The following is a 24,294-nucleotide window of genomic DNA, read 5'->3' as shown; positions in this document are numbered from 1 at the left end:
TGCCTGGAATCAGCTGAGTTGAGAGAGGGCGACGCAAGGCTGAAAGCCGAGGAAGAAAGGCCAGCTCCGCAACCCGGGTGAGGATGGCTGGGAGTGGTTTGGGGGGCTTGGTGGGAAGAGGAGCCAGCCCAGAGTCTGGCGACTGATGCGCGGGCTCCAGGTCCGGGAGGGTGGATGAGACGGGGTGCGCAGGCCTTGCACTGCACCAGATCTGGGCACGCAGAGGCGGCGCAGTGGTGTGCCCTCCAGTGGAGCGCAGGGAACGCTGCGAGGGTGAAGAGGGACATAAAATTGGCAAGTCGGGGGCCTGGGAGAGTCCCAGGGAAAGACCATCCGGGGCATGCCCCGCCCTTTTCGGTTGCCTCTCCTTACCCCCTGCACCTCAAGCCCCTCTCCGGGGATGCTCAGCCCGGGCCCCGGGCTTCCCACCCAGTCTTCCCAGATCAGCCTTGGTCTTTGCCTCGGCCCAAAGAGTTGAGCCATCTGGGCGGCGTGTTTGGCTGGAGCATGAAGGGCAAGGCGGCCCCGCGCACCTGGGAGGGGAGATCCTGATCACACGGAGCTTCAGTTTGTGTTGGAGTGTAAGCCAACTAGTGTGTCCCTATCTCCTCCGAGTCGCCCTTTCGCTGTTGGGTAGAGTGGAGCAGCAGCAGATCCTGCGCCTGCACCCCTGAAAAAGCAATGGGTGGAGCCGCCTCTGCGAGGTGAACAGGTCTGAGCCGCGCCTCCAGCTCAGAGAGGTGCGGGAGGTCCTGCCGCCGTCCTCCACCTGCCGGGAAATCCAAGCTGTTCCTTCTGCGGCTGCAAACCTCCTTCCTTCCAGCTTGCCAGGCTGGCTCGGTTGTGCACGCCCCCCAACTCCCTCTCGCCAGCCCGCCGGGAGTCACCACCTCTCCCGCGCCCCCGCCCCGCGAGCTCGCGCCCGCCCCCCCAATCCAGCGCCTCCTCTGCCCGCCCTCCTCCCCTCCCCCTTCTCTCTTGCCCTCCCTTCATTCCACAAGTGTCGCTCCGCTCTCTCCAGCGCACTTGGCAAGCTGAAGAGGTGAGAGGGATCCTGCCAGCGGGCGCGGGGCTGTGAGTCTGGAGCCTACAGCCCAGGAGTGGGGTGGACATACCGACTCTCCCTTGCTTTCCGGCCCCCGCTTCGCCTTGTAGCCAGCCGGACCTGCACCCCGCGCTTGTCCCCACTCACCCTCCCCCCGCCCAGCCCCGCGCGCTCCTCCCCGGCCAGCCCCTCGGCGCGCAGCGCACTGGAGGCGAACGCGGGCTGAGTCGAGCGCTGTGGCCACCGACCACCAAGCGCCCCGTGCCGCTCCCTGCATGTGCGGCCCGAGGCGGCTCGCAGCCTCCGGCAGCAGCCTCGGCAGCTTCGGCCGCGCTTCGAGAGGCGGCTGCAGAGGCTCCAGAGGCGGCAGAGCAGCCGAGCCCGGGCTGGGAGACACGATGCGCCGCGTCCTCCGGCTGCTGCTCGGCTGCTTTCTCACCGAGCTCTGCGCCCGCGTGTGCCGGGCGCAGGAGCGAGCGGGGCACGAGCAGCTGGCGCAGCTGGGCGGCGTGGTGGTGCTTACTGGGGGGAACCGCTCTGGGGCCGCCTCCGGGGAGGCCGGCGAAGGCGCAGGGGTCTCAGACGCGCCCCCGACCCGGGCGCCCACGCCAGACTTCTGCCGGGGATACTTCGATGTTATGGGCCAGTGGGACCCGCCGTTCAACTGCAGCTCGGGCGACTTCATCTTCTGCTGCGGGACTTGTGGCTTCCGGTTCTGCTGCACGTTTAAGAAGCGGCGTCTGAACCAGAGCACCTGCACCAACTACGACACTCCACTCTGGCTGAACACCGGCAAGCCCCCCGCGCGCAAGGATGACCCCCTGCACGACCCCACCAAGGACAAGACCAACCTGATCGTTTACATCATTTGCGGGGTGGTGGCCGTCATGGTGCTCGTAGGCATCTTCACCAAGCTGGGACTGGAGAAAGCGCACCGGCCCCAGAGGGAGCACATGTCCAGGTGGGCTGCCCCCCCCCCCCCCAGGGCGCTGCTCTCCCTTCTTTCCCTTCTCCACCTTCCCCAGACAATGGCATCCCCCCCCCCAGTGTCTCTGCTGGGAGATGTCACTGGGGGCCCAACTTAGGTTCAAAGAGGGGGCGCTGGGCTCTGCATAGGGGTGGATATGAGTGTGTGTGTGTGAGTTGTGTGTGTGGGGTCGTTCCCTTCCTTCTCCCCGCCCTGAAGATTGAAGCGGACTTGAGGCACGCAGCTGGGAGACCATGGCCCCGAAGTCTTGGGCTTGGGGGGGGGCACCCCTTGGATTCCAGATAGTAGTCTAGGTTAACAGGGACCAGCGGGCGGGCCAGAAAGGGAAGGGGGTGTGTGTGAGTCCGAGCGCGCGCGTGTGTGATGTATGGAGGGAGGGAAAGGAGTGTGTGCCGCCTGCAACTCAAGGCTTGGGAAAAGGAGGCGAGGGAGGTGGAGAGCCGGGGAGGGCTAGAACAAAAGCCTTGTTTGGAGCGGCCGCCTCGCTTTCCCTGAGCTGCCTGGTCCTTGGATTCAGGAACTCGGCTGTCTGTGCACCCCACAATTCACACTCCCTGCTCCCCTCGCCCTGCCGCCGACTCTCTGGCTTCTTTCCTCTGTCACCACCTCTCCCTGCACCCCATGCCCAAGCTGGCATAGACTTCAAAGGCCTGAGCCCCCGCCGCGCGTGCCGCCAACCGCCCCCCCCCAACACCCTGATTCGTCAACTTTTCCGTTTGCCTCATTCATTATGCAAGTCCCAGCACGAGGAAGTCGCAGCAGATGGAAGAAGGCATTTGGGGATTAATGGAGCTATTTGCCTTTTGCTTTCTTCTTTTTTTTTCCTTTTTCTTTAAGTGTCTAAATTGATTCGCACAACCCAGTAACTTTGGAGGCGAGGACGCAGCGGCGAGGACGCAGCCCCCTCCCCGGAGAGGCCGGGGGTTGGTGTGAGGTCCGGGTGAGGTCCGGGTGGGGTTTGAAGAGCATCAGGCGACTTGCGAACTGCTGGATGGCTGGGGTGCACGCTTTATCCTCTTTTTGAGTACTGGTAATGGAGTTGCCATGTGTCCCCCCTCCCCACACACACAGGCGTGCGCGCGCCCGCACACCCCACACCTCCGCCAGGGCCTGTGTATGTACGAGCTCTGGAAGCCTGTCTAAAAAATCTGAACAAAGAGCTCCAGCAAACATAGGCGAAGGGACATCACCACCTCACTAGTTATTATTTTTTATTGACACGTAGAGTATCCGATGACTTTTTTTCTTCCACAGGGGAGGGCTTTGACGGGGGAAGAGGTGAGGAAGTTCCTCTTGATTTGGGTCAGCAGGGAGGTGTGGATGATGGTGAAGTCTTGAAGCCCAGAAGTGAGCCCCGAGGGCGTGCTGATCTACTCTAGGAGTAACGAGCTGGCCACGCCCCCCTCCTGCAACCCCTAGGATGCTGGGTTGCCAACCACACTGGGCTGGGGGGTTTCAGTTCGCCCAGTGCCCGCCATCGCTGTGGATTCCCGGGGTCTGTGTTGAGGTGAGGGTGAGATACGCAGGCAGGACTGCGGCAGCCCAGCCGGTGTCGCCTGGGCAGGGAGAGATTGTCCTAGGAATAGGTAGGCTGCCTTGCAGGTTGGGTTAATTCCTCCGCTGAAACCTTCACTGAGCACTGTCCTTGCAAACCAACGGGTGAAGGAGACCTCCTCAGTGCTGGATTACGGGGAAGAGGGGTTGGTGGAGAGGGGAGGGAGGAGGAGGGAAAGTGGGAGAAAAACCAACCTTTGCACACCTATGGGAAAAAGTGATCTGGGTTTTCTGGTTGATATAGCACATCACCAGGCACCTAGGGCCCAGCAGGGATTCAACTTGCTGGCCCCCTTGCAGCTCTGTTAGGGGAAAAAAGAGTCACTCCAGCTCAGCAGGTTGCTGCCACATTCTTCTGCTGGTAACAGCAAAGGTCTGCGGGGAGGTGGAATCTAGGGGTACCCAGTCCTCTGTAACAACTTCAACACAGGATCGGGAATTTCAGAATGGAGTGTAAGTGTGTACACCTGAAGAGAAAGAAGAGTTGATTTCTTTTTTTTCCTGGCAGCTTCCTAACTATGGTTTTCAACCCTGGCTGCTGTTTAGAATCACTGGGAATGCAGTAAAAACAAACAAACAAAAAAAAATCCCCATCCTGGACTTCACCCTAGATAAATAAAAATCTTTAAGGGAAGGGCCTGAATGTCTGTCCATTTGTAAAACTCTCCAGGCTTACAATATTCAGTCAAACACTGCTGAGGAAAAGGAAGTAACATTTGCTCAGCACAGTTCTTGGTGTCAGACACTGCAGTAGAGTGTGTGTGTGTGTGTGTGTGTGTGTGTGTGTAAACATTCTCTTATTTCTCACAACTACACAATGAAACAGGTGCTATTTTAACTCCCACTTACAAGGTCGGGTGGCTTGCCCAAGGTCACACAGTTAGCAGATGGTGCACTATTGAGTCCCTTGGTTTCTTCTGTGTCTGGGACAAATGTTTTCAGATGCAGCAAGCGTTAGAGTTTGGGGGAGCTTCCTAAAATGCACATTCTTGAGTTCTATCCAGAGAAATTCTCAATCAAGGGGTCTGGGATGGACCACCCAGGCTGCATTTAACAACCCCCCTGAACGGCTGATAATAAGTGGCTCACAGTTGGAGAAAGACTGTCCTTGGGTTTGGGAATGTTTCGCAGGGCTAGGGAATGGATGAATCTACCCAAGGTGACTCTCATGTGCATGCTGGTGCTTGTTTTCTGCCCTTATATAGCCTTGGTGTGCATTTCTGTGCTGCTGGGGCTGCCCCAAGTCCTCACCCAGTGCACCTTTGACTGTTTATGCAGGAAATCATTTCCAGTCCCAGCATAGCAAGGGGTTCATTAGTCTGCAGTGGCTTAGGGATGCTTGGGTGTGGCCGACATTCCAAGTCTGGTGTCAGAGAGGCTGTCAGGTGTCTTCCAGGTGAAATTAATGTGCTGGACACAGCCTCTTAATTTGTTTCGTCTTGGGCTGTGAGGGTCACTGAGATGGGGGGATTGTTCTCTTATCTGAAAGCAGCTCCCACTCGGAGACGTAAAGCGTGTTGTCATAGCTCCCATGTCAACAAATTGCTGCTCCTGGTGACCTCTGTGTGTGTGTGTCCCCAGAAGAGGCCTTTGTGATGTCAGTTTTTAGGCTCATAGTCCTGGGCATATGGCCTGCTCCCTTCTGCACTGATTAGGACTGAAAACAGGAAAAAGACAGTAATTTCAGGAGGGGGGTGTACGTTGCACTTGATGTTGTAAGAACTATACAGATGTCCATTCAGCAGCTGTAGCAGCAGTTACATTCAACCACTATTGGGAAAAGTGCCTGCAAGTGGCTGGCTATGGTTATCCAACCATGCAGACATACTATGTTCGGTCTGCGAGTTATTTCTAATAGTTCTATAGTTTTATTTTAAAGTTTTTCTTAATTTTTTATTTGTGAAACATTGTAAACATATAAAAACTTGAAAGAATAATCAGAATGAACACCAGTAGATTCTTTTCATAGACCCGGGTTCCTCACTCTCGGTACCATCTGACTTCTGGGGCTTGAGAATCCTGGTGTGGGGCCTGTTCTGTGCGCTGCAGGATGTTCGGCAGTGTCCTTGGACTCTACCCACTAGGTGCCAGTAGCACCCACCCCACAACCCAGGCATGACAGCAAAAAATGTCCTCAGACACAGCCAAATGTCGTCTAGGGGCAGAATCATCCCCAGCTGAGAACTACGAATACAGATTGAACAGTTATTAGTATTTTGTCATATTCGTTTTATTGCTATCTCTCTCCAAATATTCCTTTCATCTTCCCTTTCTCCCAGCCCCACCCTTTTTTTTGCTTTATGGCTGAAGCATTTGAAAATAAGTTGCAGACATGACACTTTGTCCCTGACTACTGCAGCATGGATCTTCTAAGAACATTCTCCCACATAACACAATTCTGGTATCACATCCAAGAAAAACAACAAAAAATCCATACTATCATCAAAAGTCCAATCATACTAAACATTTCCCAGTCATAGAAAAAAAAGTGTCTTAAAAGTGTCGTGTTTTTCAGTCCCTGGCTGGTGTGGCTCAGTGGACTGAGCCTGCGAACCAAAAGGCTGCTGGTTTGATTCCAGTCAGGGCACATGCCTGGGTTGTGGGCCAGGTCCCACGTTGGGGGCCTGAAAGAGGCAACCACGCATTGATATTTCTCTCCCTCTCTTGCTTCCTCCTGCCCCCTCTCTCTGAAAATAAATAAATAAAATCTTTTTGAAAAAGTTTGGTGTTTCAAACCAGAATCCAGTCAGGGCTCGTTGCATCTGGCTGTGAAATCCCTTTAGTCTCTATGATATGCGGTGTTTTAAAACCAACTCAGAACCAATTGCCAATGTTTAAAATCTGGGAGATTTCGCACAGAAATCCAGATTTCTGATTTCTCTTGAGAAATTGGTAGGGCGGCAACACTGGAAGTGCATTTTCATATGGCAGCTCTTGGTTGCTGCTGAGTGGTGCCTGCCCCATTTAGGAAGCTCTCAGGTTCACCTCAGTGTCCACCCCACCCAATTCACTTAGTGATGTGACGTGCAGTCCCTGGAGAGGCAGCCAGGCCGACCTTAATGGCCTGGGCTCAAGTCAGATGGCTCAGATTCGATCCCAGCTCAGCCACTTAGTAGCTATGTGACCTTGGGAAAGATACTTGGCCTCTCTGAGCCTCAGGCTGTTGAGTGTAAAATGAGGTAATGATGATCCCTATGTCATAGGTTTGTGTGAAGGTTTACTGGACTGAGCGTGGAAAGCTCTTAGCATAGGACCTATCATATGGTTGCTCAGCAACCATTCCCCTTTTATCATCATCCTTGTTAGGAATTTTTTTTTTACCTCGTGTCTACTGAAGAGGGTAATGTTGTAGTCTGGAACACAGTTCTAGCCTTTGCTCTGTTATATATATTTAGTTGTGGGACATTGGCCAAGTCTCGTAACTTCTCCAGACTTGCATTTAATCTTAGCAGGAGGGGGCAGGCTCAGAATAGGAGAGAAAATCTACATATGACTACAAAAATGCATTGCAAATTGTTGGCAGAGGTAATGTTGAAGAACCCTTGCTATTTTGAAGAACCTGGTTTTGCAATTTTGCCATGAGCTTGTATGTACATTCTCATTTAATTTCATGTCACTTCCCAGAGAGGTAGGCCCTATGACAATCTGTCTTTGAAGAGGCACAGATAGCTTTCCAAGAGGTTGAACAAGACCCTGGTAAGTGGAGGGGTCGGATTGGACTTCAGACTCAGACAGCACACAGGTCCTTGACCATTAGGCTGCACTTCCTTTAGAGCATAAACATATAGGGCTCCAGGCTTCTCAGATCACAAAGTGCTTGATGCCCTGCAAACACCAACGCATGCTTCTGAGTCAGTTCAAAGAGCCCTCGTAAGATCAAGACTAGCAATGTATTCAGTGTCTGTCCTTGGCAGGGCCTGCCCTTTTGCAGAAGGCACTGATGAAAAATGACCTTGGGGACAGGAACGTGTACTTGAAGCTCTACACCTGAAGCCAGTAGGGAACACATGGCATTATTTTGCCCACTTTCAGACAGAATCAGAAATCCAGGTGCAAATTACATAGCACAGTGCCCTGTGTGTATTTCAAACGTGCTTCTGAAGAGCTGGGTTCCCCTTGCAAAGAAATGGTACCAAGTGATAAATGTCACTCCGTCCCTTGACTTTTCTCTCCCAACATCCCTTCTTCCTACTTCTGTGGTTATCCTATGGCTTCAGCCTGCTCCCCAGGCTGGAGAAGGCCATGCACACATATACTGTTGGCCATGGAAGAGTCTCCAAATTATTTTTCCTTTCAGGATATGGTTGTTTCTTTCTGGGCACTAAGTCCTTGCATTTTATAAAACCACCTTCTTTGGGGTATAGTTTACACGAGAAAATACACACATTTTAAGTGTACAGTTTGATGAGCTTTGTCCAATATCTGCGGCATGTAACCACTACTCCAGAATGTTATCTCATGCCCACAACTCTTACATTCTTACAGAATAAATGATGCTTCTGTGGTAAGAGGGAATGCTCAGGAATTCTATTCCATTGTTTAAGATTCAGAACAAAATTTAGACCCTGGACCCCCCTGGACACTTTGAAGCCGGGACTGAGCTCTGCTCAGAAGTGTTCAGGTCCTTCATTTGCTCATGGACATTGGAAAGAAAGGGATACAGCCTTTCTTCTTTTGTTCCTTAATTAGGCCAAGCTCATTGCCACCTTGGAGCTCATTGTGTTGGCTTGGCTCAAATTCTCATCTTTGGACTTAATGAGGCTGGTCCTTCCTTATCATTCAGGTCTCAGATTAAATGCCACCTTTGGAAAGCTGTCCCCGACCACTGAGGCTTACTTACTGCTGTCCCTTGCCCCCTCCTGCCCATCACTCGATGTTATTTGCTTCATTTCACATTACCGTCTAAAATGAACTCACTAATTTACTGTTTTACTAGTTTACTACCTGCCTCCTTCCATCACTGTCCACAGTAAGGAGTGCAAGGATGCTGACAGTCTCTTCCACTCTTCCATCCTGAGTGTCTAGAACAGTACCTGGCACATAAGGGTTCTGGCTTCTAACATCCTGGTTTACATGACATGGAAAGTATCTTTCCATCCATTTATTCATTTGCTCATTCATATGTTCAGTAGGTATTTATTGAGTCCCCATGGTATACACACAGCCCTGTGTTGAGAGCTATTGTGGAATAGTTAACAGTACAAACACAATCCCTGCCCCCACAGAGCTAACAGGCAAATTGTGGGGGACACAGGTAACACAGGAATCTACAGATAAATTGATACTAAATTCAACCTTATGAAATTGCCATTATTCGATCAAGCTTTGACCTCCAAAATGGCAATATTTCAACATAATTGTTGTTTAGAAGTTTCTTCCATATGGTACCATATGGTGTATTAGTCAGGGTTCTCCAGAAAAACAGGACCTACTTTATGTGTGTGTGTGTGTGTATGTATATATACATACTATATATATATATATATATATATATATATATATATATATATATATATATATATATATATATATATATATAACGAGATTTCTTATATGGAGTTGCCATTGACAAGCCCAAAATCTGCAGTCAAGATCCCAAATGGTTTGAGTCTGAAGGCCAGAAGGCTGCTATAGTCCCAGGAAGAGCCTGTGTCTCAGTGTGAAGGTCATCAGGCAGGAACATTTTCTTTCACTTGGGAGGGTCAGCCTTTTTTTTCTATTCATGCCTTCAGCTGACTGGATAAGGCTCACTTACATTACGGAGGGCAATCTGCCTGACTCAGTCTATCGATTTAAATCTTAATCTCATTTAAAGGCATACTCTCAGAAACATCCAGAATGATGTTTGACCAAACGTTTGGGCACCCTGTGACCCAGACATTGACACATAAAATTTACCATCGTGGCATGCACCTTCAGGATCTTGCTGGGCAGAGTGTTGCCTGTGGGTCACCTGGGAGCCTGAGGAGAATCTCTGGTCCTGCCTCAGACTTGCTGGAACAGAATCTGCATTTTAACAAGATCCCTAAGTAATACTAATGCATATTAAAGCTCGAGAAGCCCCCAAACTATATGCCACAAATAAATGCCAAATGTTTGGTCCCTTGGCTTGTAGCACATGGTTGTTTGTTTCCATTGTCTAATTCATTAACATTTTTGACACATCCCTATTTGTAACATGTTTTTTTTAGCATTCATCTCTATATATGCACATTTGTTTTACTAGTAAGATATATATATATATATGCATAATAGTGAACAATTATTAGGTGCATTATAAAGCATGCATAAGGATAGAAATTTAAAGCTGAGCTGAAGGTGAAATAAGTACATTTAAATTTGTCACTCATTATTATGACTTCATACAATCGATAGCCACAACAATCTCAAAGCTTGATATACAAACAGAATGAAGTTTGTCACCAATAAATAAATCCATATTTTGATTATTCCTCATGGGAGTTTTGATTATTTCAGACTGACTTCATTTCGATATGAATAGACCGTCATTATTTTAACCCTGTGAGAAGCTGTTGAAAAGAGGAGGAAAATCAATTCTTGTGTTCTTGGGTTTGCTTTATCAGTATTTTTTCCATGCTTTGGTTTTGTTATGGGGGATATTTTAAAGCCACATGTCTCCTTAGTGATGGTTGGCTTAGTTGAAACTAGATGAGTTCATCTGTATGTCCCCTTTCAGTGTGCACACTAGCTGCAGTATGGGCGTTCCAACTGCGCCGCCATCAACACATATTAAACCGCTCCCTCATTTTAAATAACTGAAGACCCTAACACAGAAGTTCTCATACGTCCCTCCCCCCTGCTGGATCGTTTCCTGCAGTCCTTGGAGTGAGTGAACCACATCTTGAAGACTCCTTGTCCAAAATATGGAGGTCTCTAAGAATCCTTGGCTCTGCCGCATGCTCTGGGAGGGGCTGTCCTCGGCTTTGGGGCTGGATTTTCATGAATTTCGGCATTCAGGATAAGCCCAGGGGATCTGCAGATGGCAGTGCTCACCGAGTTCATGGTACCTTGTCCTGATTACTTTACTTTGTTATCCTCTTGAAAACCTGAGTACTTTGGAATTTTGGAGTGACCCTAGAGAATCTGGTGAAAGCTATAGCTTCTTGTTCAAGAAAAAAATGCACACATAAAACTTCCATTCAATTTCAGAGGCTCAGAATTCCCCTGAAGCGCATGATGAAGAACCTGTTTAGAAGTGGAAAGGGCAAATTAGGTTTTGGAGGCATCTGCTCTTTGTTTCAAATGTTCCTAGCTTGTGGCCCCTTTCAGTTTTATATCCTGGTTATTGCACAGAGGTGAGAAGGTGCCAGAACTCTGATTCCAAAGACACTCAGCTTTGCATCCAAGTCCTCTGATGATTAGCTGGGTTAACTTGGGTAATTATTCACTCTGTAAAATGGGTGTAATAATCCTCACCTTGTAACACTCTCCTGGTTTGCCACCTTTCAGCTATGTCGACCTTCTTGTTTGTCCCTCAGATACCTGAACTCTTGCCTGCCTCAGGGCCTTTGCACTTGCTGCTTTCTCTGCCTGGAATGTTCTTTCCATAACCTTTTTGTGACCAACTCCTTCATACCATTCAAGGCTCAACTCAAATGTCACCTCCTCAAAAAGTCTTTTCTTGATCAACCTGCCTCTCTCTCTTTCTTTATTTAGAATTTCTTGAAAGTGTACAGTTTAGTGGTGTTTAGCATATTCAGAAAGTTGAGCAACCATCACTACTATCTAATCCAGAACATTTTCATTGCCTTAAAAAAAACTGTCTCACTTATTAGCAGTCACTTCCCATGTCCTATAAAAATCCATCATCTTTCCCTGGCCAGGTGGTTCAGCTGGTTGAAGTGTTGTTCTGAACACCCAAAGGTTGTGGTTCCATTCTCTATCAAGGCATCTAGGTTGTGGGTTTGATCTCTGGTTGGGGAGTGTACCGGAGGCAACTGAACTACCTTTCTCTCTCACACTGATGTTTCTCTCTCACTTCCTCTCTCTTTAGAATCAATAAACATATCCATGGGTGAGTATTAAAAAGAATCTACCATCCTGACCATTTTAATTCATACATGTCAGTACTTTTTTGTATATCACCATCACAACCATCTAATTCACGTATACAGAGAAACTCTGTATATGTGAAACAGTCACTTCCCAGTCCTCCCTCGTCCAGACCCTGGCAATCTTCTAATCTACTGTCTGTCTCCAGGTTTGCCCTTTCTGAACATTTCCTACAAATGAACTCATACAACATATGGCATTTTATGTCTGGCTTCTCTCACTGAGCATAATGTTTCCAAGTTTTATTCATGTGGTTGCAGATATCAGTACTTCATTTCTTTTTATGGCTGAATAATACTTCATTCCATAGAACCCATTGTGCTTACGCATGCACCAGTTGACTTGGGTTGTTTCCGCTTTTGTGCTCCTGTGAATAATTCTGCCGTGCACCAGTCTCTCTTGACCATGTTATACTTTTACTTACTTAAATTTTGCAGCTCTTGTCTTTTTATTGAACACATATATATTTTTTATTCTCTATTCTAGAAAATAAGCAGTCATCTTGTTCATCTTGCACATTGCTGTAGCCTCAGGGGCTTGAATAGTGCCTGGCACATAGTAGGCAATAAATGTTTATTGGGTGAGTGAATGAATGAATGACTGGGAGCTCTTGTTACTGCCTTGTCTTTTAGCAGACTCAGTCTTTTCCTGTAATGCATGTGGAACCCTTGCTGTGTTGACCTGTGTCTCTCTCACATCTGACACTTTCACCAGCTATGGTTCTTGGCCTGTTGTCCCATTGCCCCACAAGCACCTATTCCCCAAAACTTGGGCCACTCTACCCTAATCTGGTATTGAACCTGACTCTGCAGGAGACTCCATTGAGGCCTTATAAAACACAGAGCAGAGCTCAATCTCTGGATTTTCGGAGTCAGTGGGTCTGGGTGGATCTGAAAATTTGCATTTTAACAAGGTCTAAGGTGATGCACTTGCTGTTGGTTGGCGGATCAGTGTTCAAGAATCTCTACTAAGGTGGGGTGAGTTTCAGCAGATAGGCTGGGCTCACTGAGTTCATAGGTGGCATGTGTGGGCCTCACCCAAACAGCTCATCCTCCTTCTCTGTCCCCCTTGATTTGGACTCAGAGGGTTCTAGTTAGTTAAGAACATCTGGAGAGATCATAAAACAAGGCAGTATCACATGTGGGTGTGCACTCTGGAGAAGCTCTCCCTAGTCCAAGGGGGCATGTATGCGAATGTTTACTGCCATGTTCATTACAGAGGCAGGGGGTTGGGGGCCATCGAAGAGTCCATAATTAGGGAAATGAATAAGCAGGGCTGATAATTCTGCTGGTCCTCAATAAAACAACGATGCCTAAAGCTGGCATCCATTTTGATTGGTTGGCTCCCCTGCCAGGCTGGCTGTACATTGATATTATTATTCCTGTAGTCAGTAAACCATGGTGGCTGCATATGTAGTGAGTGGTGGCTGCAAGTGAGCAAAAGACACACACATAGACAACTTCAAATATTAAATATCTTTTGAGGATATTCCTATACCTAAGTCAACAAATGATTGAGGGTTGGTACAGAGAAAAAAGTGTATTGGTGAGGTCTGACCTTAGGTGTGATGTGTTTGACAGTTGTCTGTGCTCTGTTAGATGCCCACACCGAGCTTCTTTCCTAAGCTTGCATTTCACTGTGAAGGTTACTGTTACATCTTAAATCATGACTGCCCCCAAAAGAAAGACACCAAGGTCCTAACACCCCTGGTCCTCTGAATATGACCAGAGGTATTTAGTTAAGATGAGGTCATACTGGAGTAGGGTGGGCCCCTAACACAATAGGACTGGTGTCCTTAAAAATGCCCATTGAAGACAAGGCACAGGAAGAATGCTCTGTAAGGGTGGGGGCAGGGTTTGAAGTGATGCAGCTTTAAGCCAGTGAATACCAAATATTTCCAGCAACCCACCAGAAGCTAGGAAGAGGTAAGAAAACTTTTAGGGTTCAGAGGGAGCATGGCCCTGCTAACATCTTGTTGTTGAACTTCTAGCCTCCAGAACTGTGAAACAATACATTTCTGCTGTTTTAAACCATTTAATTCCTGGTACTTTGTTACAGTAGCCCTAGGAAACTCATACAGTCACTTTAACACCCCAACTGGTTTCCTTATTTATAAAATAATAGTGATAAGAATATTGACCCTTGGGTGAATGTCAAGGAGATTACACAGGATGATAAATGGAAGGCACCTGAAACACTTCTGGCACCCCAGGTTCTACGATTTCTCTCCACCTCCAGCTATTGATTAAAAGGGGCACCAGCATGGAGTGTGTAAGGATCACACCACATCCTCCATAGCTACAGGAAGCCCCCCATACTCAGTGTACAGGGCTGTGAATACCGACTCTTGTTGAAATCTCCATGCTACAACTCAACTTGCTGTGTGACCTTGAGCAGGTTAATTCACCTCTCTGAGCCTTATCTGCAAAGAAGGAGTAATAATCCTCATAAGGTGTTTATAGGCTGCTTCATCGAATTAAGGCATGTAAGATGATTAGCATAGTGCCTGTGTATAGAAAATACTCAGTAAATGTAATTTGTTACTAATGGTGGGCCATTGCTATACATGAAGTGTTGGTATCTAGTATTAAATATAAGGGGGGACTAAATCTATGGGATGTAGATGTAAGACATACATCCGTTATTTAGTCCTGTCAACAGTTCTATGAACTAGCTAATACTGCCATTACACAGCTCCTGTGGGAAGCACATGAGCTGTTCTGCACAAAGTTCTTATGTAACCTCAAATCACACTGACATTACTTACTTACTGTGTCTCCCACCCTGCCCCCCATCCCTAACTAGAATGGTGGCTCCATGCAGGAAAGGGGTCTTATCTTTTGTTCACAAGCACAGTGCTCACAGCACAACAGATGCCAGTCATTGTGTTTTGAATGAACAGATTTAAATTCTTTTTCCTTTTAGGGCCCTTGCAGATGTCATGAGGCCACAGGGCCACTGCAACACTGACCACATGGAGAGAGACCTGAACATTGTGGTCCATGTGCAGCATTACGAGAACATGGATACCAGAACCCCCATAAATAATCTTCGTAAGTAGAGCTGCATGGTCCATTTCCAGTCCCACGTGGTGACCAAGGCAGTGATCATACTTCCAGATCTCCTGGTGTGTGTTTGGGCCCAGTAAGAGCTTCTTTTTGCTGACTAGTTAGAAGTTCTATTTCATCTCTCCTGGATGAAGCTTTACTTACCATTGTCAGAGTCCACTTGGTTTGTTTCTCTGTGAAAGTCTGATATACTTGGTTGATTTCTCACGATTGGTTCTTCTGTTAACTAACAGACCACTTGGTTGGCTCATCTTGGTTGGGTACTTAGTTAGCCAATGGATTACTCGGTTGGTTCATCTTAGTTAATCTCTCAGCCAATGACCCATTTTGTTGGTTCATCTTGATTGGGTAATTGGTTAACCAATAGCCCATTTGCTTATTTGTCTGCCTCCTGAGGTAGACCAGTTGTGACTTTTAGGCTTTATACTGTTTTCAATGGAAAGATACTAGTTCAGAAGAAATAGATCTATTTTTCATAAAACTAGAGTTTCATAAAAATAATACACAAACTACTTTTTGTGTGTGCATGTGTGTCCGCTCCCACACCTTTGTGTGTTAGGAGTTGGGTGGCAATGTTGTGTTGGGGTGTGTATGTGTGATTCTACAATAGCAAATTCATTCTGTTGTTCTTTCAGGGAAAAAAAAACCCCTGCATTTGTTGTTGTGTTTCAATCTTTAGCTGATGGAGCCTACTTGGGGATCTCGGTATGCTCCCAAAGGTTTTCCTTTTTTCAAAGGTCTGTATGTACAACATACATTATGGATTTGATGCGCTGACTAATGGGAGTGGGGAAAAGCAAGATTGTTTAGTTTTTGACAATAGTGTACCACCGTGGTTATTCCTAGCAATTGTGTTTTCTAGTAACCCCCACATTAAAGTAGTGGAGAGGGTTTGGTTTAAAATAACAAAAGCCAGAGAATTTAAAGGATGCATTTACTAATGCTAGATGCATGGCTGAAAGTTCTTAAAGTCAGAAAAAAGTTCTGGCATTGAACAATTCATAGCCTGGTTCACCTTTGCTGAAGCCCCACAAGGAGCTGCATTGCTGTTTTAGTTGTTGAATCATAGTTTGGGCTGTTTGGTTACAAATTTTTATGCTTGATGGGTAGAGGGATGTGTCTGTGGAATTTGACAGAGGTGACACGAATCCTCTGATTCTGCGTGGTGTTAATTTTTCATGGCCTTGGAAATGTTACAGTCTGTTCACAAAGTCAATGTTTACATGATTTGAAAATGGGTACCAAATAGAATGTCTTAGGTTTCATTGTTTTAAATAATTCAACATTATTTATTTATGACAGTCATAAAATGTATGAGAAAAGCCACATTTTAGAACCATGTCCAGCAGCAATTGCAAGTTTTATGATCACATCTCACAGCCATAAAAGATACGCTGTATTGCACTGGCTCTGACATGGCAATAGCTGTGTCTGGTCCCAGCTCCGATGGAAATGGGAGCCTTCTCTTTTAGATAGCACTGGGAAATGAAAACCTGAGTGTATGTGGCTCTTGATCATCATAAGTGGGCAAACGTGGTCACGGAGTGGACAAAGCTGCAGTGGTCCTGTGTCTCTGGCTATGGAAGGTGACTGTTCATAAGTTTCTTATATGACATTTCAATCAAATGGAATAACAAACTTATTAAAGTCATCTAAGCGTCATCATTCCATCAGGTGAATGGCAGGGTATATTAATGAATCTTGCTTAATAAGGGACTTTAAAAAATTGTAGTGAAATAAATGACTGCTTAGAAATGGGAGTCCTGGCACCAAGTAAATCAGAAGTCTCTTGCCACAGACTGACTTGGTTTATTTGTCATTTTTGCTTTTAGTCAGTATTTGTGTCTTAGTAATCATTGATCTTTTACACCAAGAAAAATAATGTGTTTTGTAGTGTTCTACATAGGGGGAATTTCAGGTGTAATGGCACAACATTGCATTCTCACAAGAGTTAAGACAGATATTAATTTCATATAACTCTGCTGGGTTGATCCAATCCTTATTTCCTAGAATTCCTGGGAACATTTGGAAAATAAGACACATATAGCTTTCCTACAAATTTGCATTAATAGGTTTAATTTATATAACTAATTCAATAGTTGGTAGTAATGATAGATTTTCTTGTAATGACTTTATCTTTTTATTGATTTATAAGAGCCATTTATATATTAGAGATGCAGGGAAAGTTTGAATGTTCAGAAGAAGGAGTGATTTTGGAGTTTTTTTTGAGGATAGGACTATGTGATTTATGTTTATCCGCTGTTAGGTGTTCAAGAAGCCAACCAGTCACCAGAGCTCACTTGGACCAATTGAGAAACAGCAGAGAAGGAATGTATTCTGACAACTGGAAAGTGCCAGAATTAGAATGTACCTATTGGATAGACAAGCCTTTTATGAACATTATAGGAAATGGAAAGAAAGATATGTCCACTTGTGATATGCCAAGAAGGAGTCACATCATTCTACTTTTGCGGTGCTCTTTACTTAACATCCAAGTTACCGGATTTGACTGGGAACTCAATAGTCTCAACTTAAATATCATCTTCATTTCTGCTCAATGACCCACTAGACATTGCTTTAAGAGAATATGTAATCATCTCCATCTATTTCTCTCTCCTCATCTTCTTAATACTAATGCTAGATCACTTTCCAATCTTTCCCTTGTGCTCGGGTCAAATGCTAAGAGAATCAGAAGTCAGCGTACAGGTCTGGATATGTAGAAGGGGGGAATGGAGGACTAGTGTGGAGTCAAACAGGGAGGAGAAAGCTTCAATCAGTTTGGGGACATTTTTGCTAACCTTTCTTTACAAATTTTCTATAGTTGATTTTCCTTGTGACAGAGAGGACTTGCCTCTTTATCTGAAAACGGATTTTTCTTCAGCTGATGCTGTTCATGTTCTTTCCAGGCATTCAGTGATATTGCCTAAAAATATTTAGTCTGATAATCAAAAGGGCTTTGACCTTTCTGATTAACAGGATGTAGATTCAGATGAGTTAGTGATTTTCTGCAAATGCTCCTTGGCTTCTGTACAATTATAGCCTGCTTTTGAAGGCACATTCTGTCCTCAAGTGCTGTGAATACACTCTGTCACCCCCACCCCAGTCTCCCTGCCTGCTAGTGAAACCCCTCACCCCTTTTGCGGGTGCAGAGTGAAGATGGGCACCCTTCAGTCTTAAACTTGAGGGATGTGAGTGAGGGGCTATGGATACAAGAATACAACCAGGGTCATCGTTTCTCAACTCCTTTGTGTGAACAGCATACCTTTTTTTGAAATACAGTTTTAATTTTGAAATAATTTTGTATTGACAGAAAAGATACAAAGAGAGTACACAGAGTTCTGTATGCTCCTCACCCACTCTCCCCCAATGTGAACATCTTACGTTACTGTGGTGCGCTTGTGAAAACTAAAAAGTCAACATTAGTACATTATTTTTAGCTAGACTGGAGATACTTGAATTTCACTAGTTTCTTCACTAATGTCATTTTGCTGTTCCAGGATCTGATCCAGCACAGTACATTATATTTAGTACAGCATACTTGGTAGTAGAGTTTTGGTTGTGCTGTATTATTTAATGATATAGGAAGAACTAGAAACAATACTAAATAAGGCAGCAGCAATTACAAAGCCTTTATTGCCACAGTATAAAAGAAATGTCTACTAGTGTCTATAAAAACTTCCATATAAAACTATGTACCTGGTCAGTGTTGGAATGGAACTAGTGGATGTCCTGACTGTGCTCCTACATATATACTCATGGGACAGGCTCTGTGCATACATACGACCCCCCTTGGAAATAGGGTTGATGTTACACTGTTGATTTGACAGCATGATCTGAGCAAGTGAGATTTCACCCTAAACTGAGGAGAAATGCTGACTTGGTGTTTTAGGACACAGAATCTACTAGGAAGACCAGGCTGTAATTTCAGCCTCACCCCATCCTTGCTCCCCCAGGACCATTTCCAAATGGATTTACAAGGAACCAGATGTAAAGCTGATCAGGTTAAGTCTCTGAAGATGTTGTGTAGCTCATATCTAGGGCCAGATGGGTTTCCATTTATTTGCCTGTATTTGCCAAGCACTCAGATATCTTATACTTGACTTTTGGAGATACTGGTAGAGATATTTTAAAATATGTTTTTAAAATTGGGAACTTCTTAATCAGGGAAGGAAAAAGGGGCAAATATAGATATAAGAGTGTGTAAGAGTAAAAACTAATGTAAGATAGTATAATATTAACAGTAACTTAGACAGCATCCTAAACCCCCAAAACATTGAATCTTCAAAATCTTATTAAGTTAGTACTATTATTTTTACCATCATAAGGATGGGAAACTGAGGTTCAGAGGGTTAGGTGGCTTGTCCAAAGTTCATTCAGCTACTAAATGGTGAAGCTGGGATTTAAGCAGAGCAGGGAGACCCAAGGTCAGTGTTTGTAACCACTGTACTGCATGACCTTTCCTTGTGGTACAGGTGTTTGCAGAATGGGAAAAACTTCCCACAGGGGTTGAAGTTGTTAAAGGATATGTTAAGTGATCTGAAAGATCTATTGGCACTGTAGGAAAGAGGGCTGTTTCCAAAATATACCCCAGAATACTTACTGACTTGTGATGAGTTCTCTCTTAGGAGAAATTATAACTAACATTTATTGAGCATTTGCTACTTACCAAGCATTATGTGTTAAAGCTTTGAATGCATTAGCTCATTTCATACTCAAAACAACTCTCAAACAGCCTGGCTCATTTCTACCACAGGGCCTTTGCACTTGCTGTGCTTTCTGCCTGCAGCACATCGCTCCCAGGTCTTGCCCCTTCACAGCTTAACCCCGCTGTCCCCTCATTGGACAGGACTTCCTTGTCTGCCTTCAGCCCCAAAGTTACCTACTGTTTTCCATGTCCCATTGTTTTATTCATAATTTTGTTTTTTCTAAACTTGTCATACTCATTATTTGTGCCTCTCCCACTACAGTATAAACTCTGTGAGAGAATATGCTTTGTACTGTCCCAGCGGCACCCCCCTCCCCCCAGCCACAGGAACTGGGCTGGCTCATGGCAGTAGTTCCATACATTTTTGTCCAACAAATGAAAACTCCTGTGGAAGAGGTATTCTTGTTTTATGAAGGAGACAACTGAGATTCATGAAAATTAAGGAATTCATCTAACCTGATGACTGAGCTTTACTTTAAAGATCTCTGGGAAAATATAAAGTTGTGGGAGATGGTAGGTGAAAAAAATGAGGAAAATATTATTATCGCAGCTGTGTGACTGAACAGAATTATTCTGCGTTTGTATATATTTGAAAATATCCACAGTAAAATTAAAAACCAAACAACTTGTCCATGGCATCATAGTTAGTAGAGGAGCCAGGATTCAAACCCAGGTCTGTCTCACTCTGGAGCCTGCATGCACATGGCCTGTCTTCTAGTACACAGCCTTCTTCAGGAAGGGTGGGAATGAGGTCCACCTCAGGGACTTCAGTAGGTAGAGTGGAAAAAGATAGCACCACTGTCTTTTCTGTCCTTAATTTGCTCAATCACTATGTCTTGTAGTTCAGGTGATCCAGAGAGAGAAAATGTGATTGATGTTTGACTAGCCAATGGCCTGGCTTCCTCTGGATCAGCTCTCTGACCCCATTCAGTTAGTTGGGTGGAGTACACTCCTCACAGGGCTACAGTGGGGAAGGTTCTCCAAGAAGGTCTTGCTTGAGGAGTGGGATGGGGACAGGGGTTGCATTTGCTCCTCATATTCACTCCTGTATCTCCAGTGTCTAGAAATTACAATGTTCAATAGATGCTCATTGAATGGACAAATGCATGCATGCATGAATGGATCTCTAGACCAAGATCCATGTGAAGCCTGGTGGAACTCATTAGCAGTACTTTGGGATTTTGAGTCTTGAGGGAAATTGGCTAATTCTAACTCATGTAAGGCTTTAACTCTTTTCTGTGGAGTCTCAGCTACCAACACTCTTGTTTCTGAAACCAAAACATTTTTCCACAGTTGTGCAGGCTAGCTGTTCTGTCTGAAGACCTGTGACTGTAATGGTTTTGGCCCATGGGTCAGTAAATTATAAGGTAAATAAGAGTTAGTGGGTGGATCTGTGCTGGATCAGCTAAATACATTTGTAGGTTCAGTGCAGTTACCTGAATTGACTTTGTGTGGTTTTAGATCAAGAGCTTTGGTTTTCTCTTGAAGTATTCAGTTATAGGTATTTCTGTGATATGTAGACAGTGCTTGCTAAACATGCCCAATATGTCTTTGAGACAGTGCAACAAGGGAGTAGGGGACATGGGTTTGGAAGGTAAATATAATTGGACTGGGTATCTACCCTATCACCTGTTAGTTGCCTAGTCATGGAAAAATTCATTTAATTCTCTGAACCTCAGTCTCCCATTCTATAAAAAAAATGAAGTATTAGTTCCCTTACAATATTGTTGTGAGGATTAAATGAATGAACACACAGAAAGGCCTAAGCATAATGCCTGGTAACACGAATGTTGGTGGTTGCTATTATTATTTGTGGAGTGAGTGAACATTAGTGCTAGAGTGGTCTGTCCATCAGGGCACAATGACACGTCAGCATGAATTCACTGTGCAGTTGTCTTCATAGTGAAAATGTTTTCATTCTTCGTGCCAGCTGATAACACAATTTGTGTGTGTATGGTTGTGTGTATTTGTTACTACTAATGTTTTTGATGCAAATGAGATCTGAAGAAACTGTCAATTCCTTCCCAAGGAAATAGCTCTAATGGAGCAGCTGTCCCATTCTTAGCCATTTGTTCCTCTCATCTGTTTTTCTTTTATTCCCATTAAAAACCCATGAGCTTTTGTTCTGCTAGGAATATTGATTTTAATATTTTATTTACCCTGGCAGAATAGGCCAGTAGAAATCTGTATGGCTTCAATGGCCTCATACACGTTTTTTCTTTCTACCCAGAAAATGAGTTATGTGTGTATGTATACATGCAAACAACAGAAATAGAGCCCTTAAATGTAAAAAAAAAAAAAATCACCAGTTTCCATAAGTCATCTCCTGGGCTCTTTTCAAAAATTGTTACTAAGGCTGGCCACATGGCATTTTCTAATTAGATTTGCATTGCCTTTCCAAAGTGCCTGCCACCAGCTGTAGGACTATTTGTAAAGAAAGCCTAAGTGCTCATCACAGTGTCTGGTTTACTTTAAAAGATGCCAAGTTCTGTTCCTTCCACACTAGGGAAAGCCTATCCTTGGATAGAATTCCTTTGGGAGAGCATTTTTATTTATATATCAGGATTAAAGGATGCAACATGCCTATGAGGTGATTGGCATTTACTGTGGATAAAAAAAGAGTAATAAATGAAACGATAATATTTTTCACTCATATCACATGCATGCATTTTACTTCTCCCAACTTCGTGAAATCATTGAAATAGATATCTGTACCCACACGTTATAGATGAGGAAACTCTGGCTCAGAGAGTTTAAGTAACTTGCCCAAGGCCACAGAGATATTTGATAAAGAGTTTAGACTCTTTCTGGCTTTAAAACTTGTACTCTATTCATGACCTTTCTCTTGCCTTTCCCAAGGATCCACACTGGGTAATGCACCAGATTATGTCTCTTCCTCTTCTTATTTATTGATTCCCACTAAGAATCACTGCATTAGATTACACTTATCTTTGAAAATAGGCTGACTGAGATAAAGTCACCATTTCTGTCTTGGAGGACTCAGATAATTTTAGCTAATTATTTGCTTTCTTGTCAATAATATTTCTATTTAATCCATCAACATTCATCCGATATCTGTTAAAATCTTGCTATGTGTCAGGAAAAGTGCAAGGAATTGGAGGTATGAAGATGAGTGAGACAAAAATAGGAAATATCCTGTTGGAGGTTGTGATACGTTGGGGGATGGAAGAATAAATGTGTGATTGCAGAGTGGCAGGATGGGAATAAGTGCAGGATGCTATGGGAACATGCAAGAGGCTTCCTCAGAAACACCTGAGGCTGAAGGAGAGGGAAGAGAGATTAGGATAGATTTTACTTAGAAATTGATATTTTATTCTGGAGGAGAAATACTCCCCAACAATTTCCAAGGATCTGAAAAAGAAAGCAAAAAATTTTTCTGTTCTGCCTTTTCTCATCTTTGATGGAGGGGAGAACAATCAGTCTTGGACTATAGATCTCTCTTGAAGATATAATTAGTTTTACACAAGTTGTATAAAGGGAGAAGAGGCTTTTTGTTGGGTTAAGATCACTCTGCTTTTGGTAGGAAAATAAAAACACTGTCTGACCTGGGAAGATCAAAACTTCAGGGTCAGCTGTCAGGAACTGAATTGTTTCTTTTCACAGAACTCTTTTTATTTAGTTAGCTTGGGGCTCTTCAAGATTAGTGTTGAGTTTTTTCTTTAAAAAAATAACAGCCAATATAAAATTAAGCAACATAGTGTAATACTGTAATCATGTATTAAAATAATTTATAATAAGGTTTGAGGAAACTGCCTAAAAACTCCCAATACAATATTTAAGAATTCTCAATAAAATTAATTACAAGTTGAAAAGGAAATCCCGTTTCGTTAGTCTGAGAATGCAGTTAATGAAAGTAAGTGTAATCATAATCTGAATATTTCATTAAATGGAGACTTAAACTCATTAATTTAGGTATTATGCCTGGAGTTGTGTTTTCATGAAGACTGTCATGCTCAAAGAACAGCCTGTATTTTATTTATTTAAATACAGGCCCCTTTCCAGGGATTTGGACCTGCCCCTGGAAGATCTGTCCATGGTGCTGAACCACACCTTGGAAAGTACTTTATTCAAACCAGTAAGAAAAGTTTATCTCCTCTGCCCATCCCACCCTGGCTTAAAAGGGGAAAAAATTAGGACAACTGTAATAGAATAACCACAAAAATGATAAAAAGGATAAGTTTATCTCATAAAATTTCGGAGCTGGAAGGAACTTCAGGAATCATCCTACCTTTGGCTTATCACCTTTTGGTTTCCAAGATGATTAAAAATAAAAAATAATTGAAAAACTGGGGGACCGACATAGTGTGCTAATGTAAAAGAAAGGTAATTATGTAAAAAGTAAGTACTAAATTTTGTCACCATTATTTCATATCATAAATGATATGCACATTTTAAGACCAAACACTTATAAAACACAATTCCTAAATAAAATAAAAAGTTTCATGAAAAACTAATTCCACCATTTTTTTTTAATTTATGTTTTGGCCTCCAATCAGTGGAAAATGAGAACATGGATTTCATTTTTGGTGATCACTGATCATTTCTTAAATAGTTTGGTCATTGAATGAGTATTTACTGAGTACCTACTACATGCTAGGCACAGAGGTTTGGTGCTAGAGGTACAGAGATTAGCAACCTGTGTTTATGTATGTATGAGTATGGGTATTTATGACTTCATAGAGATTGTAGTCAGTCCATTTTGTGCATTGTACAAATAATAAAACTATAATCAGGAAAATATATGATTTTCTTAAAGTTACACAACCATGACTTGTCAGGTTAATAATATTTTTAAAATAATATTGAATATTTGGGACACAATTACTAATCGCAGATACCT

General features: G+C 44.2%; 1 protein-coding gene across 1 annotated transcript in view; it reads left to right on the top strand.

Annotated features, from left to right (window-relative positions):
* The first annotated feature begins 1,021 nt into the window (after nucleotides 1–1,021).
* The window catches only part of SHISA9 (shisa family member 9), a 291,259-nt gene continuing 267,986 nt past the window's right edge, over nucleotides 1,022–24,294 (top strand). The window contains exons 1-2 of the mRNA XM_037151237.2: nucleotides 1,022–2,006; nucleotides 14,586–14,713. Coding sequence (XP_037007132.1) covers nucleotides 1,321–2,006; nucleotides 14,586–14,713 — 814 coding nt within the window. The 5' untranslated portion in view covers nucleotides 1,022–1,320. The remainder of the gene's footprint in view (nucleotides 2,007–14,585; nucleotides 14,714–24,294) is intronic.

The sequence above is a fragment of the Artibeus jamaicensis genome, unplaced genomic scaffold (genome assembly GCF_021234435.1).
Source record: "Artibeus jamaicensis isolate MK-2021 breed Jamaican fruit bat unplaced genomic scaffold, CSHL_Jam_final contig_729, whole genome shotgun sequence".
NCBI lineage: Eukaryota > Metazoa > Chordata > Mammalia > Chiroptera > Phyllostomidae > Artibeus > Artibeus jamaicensis.
This window is presented reverse-complemented; position numbering and strand designations above follow the sequence as displayed.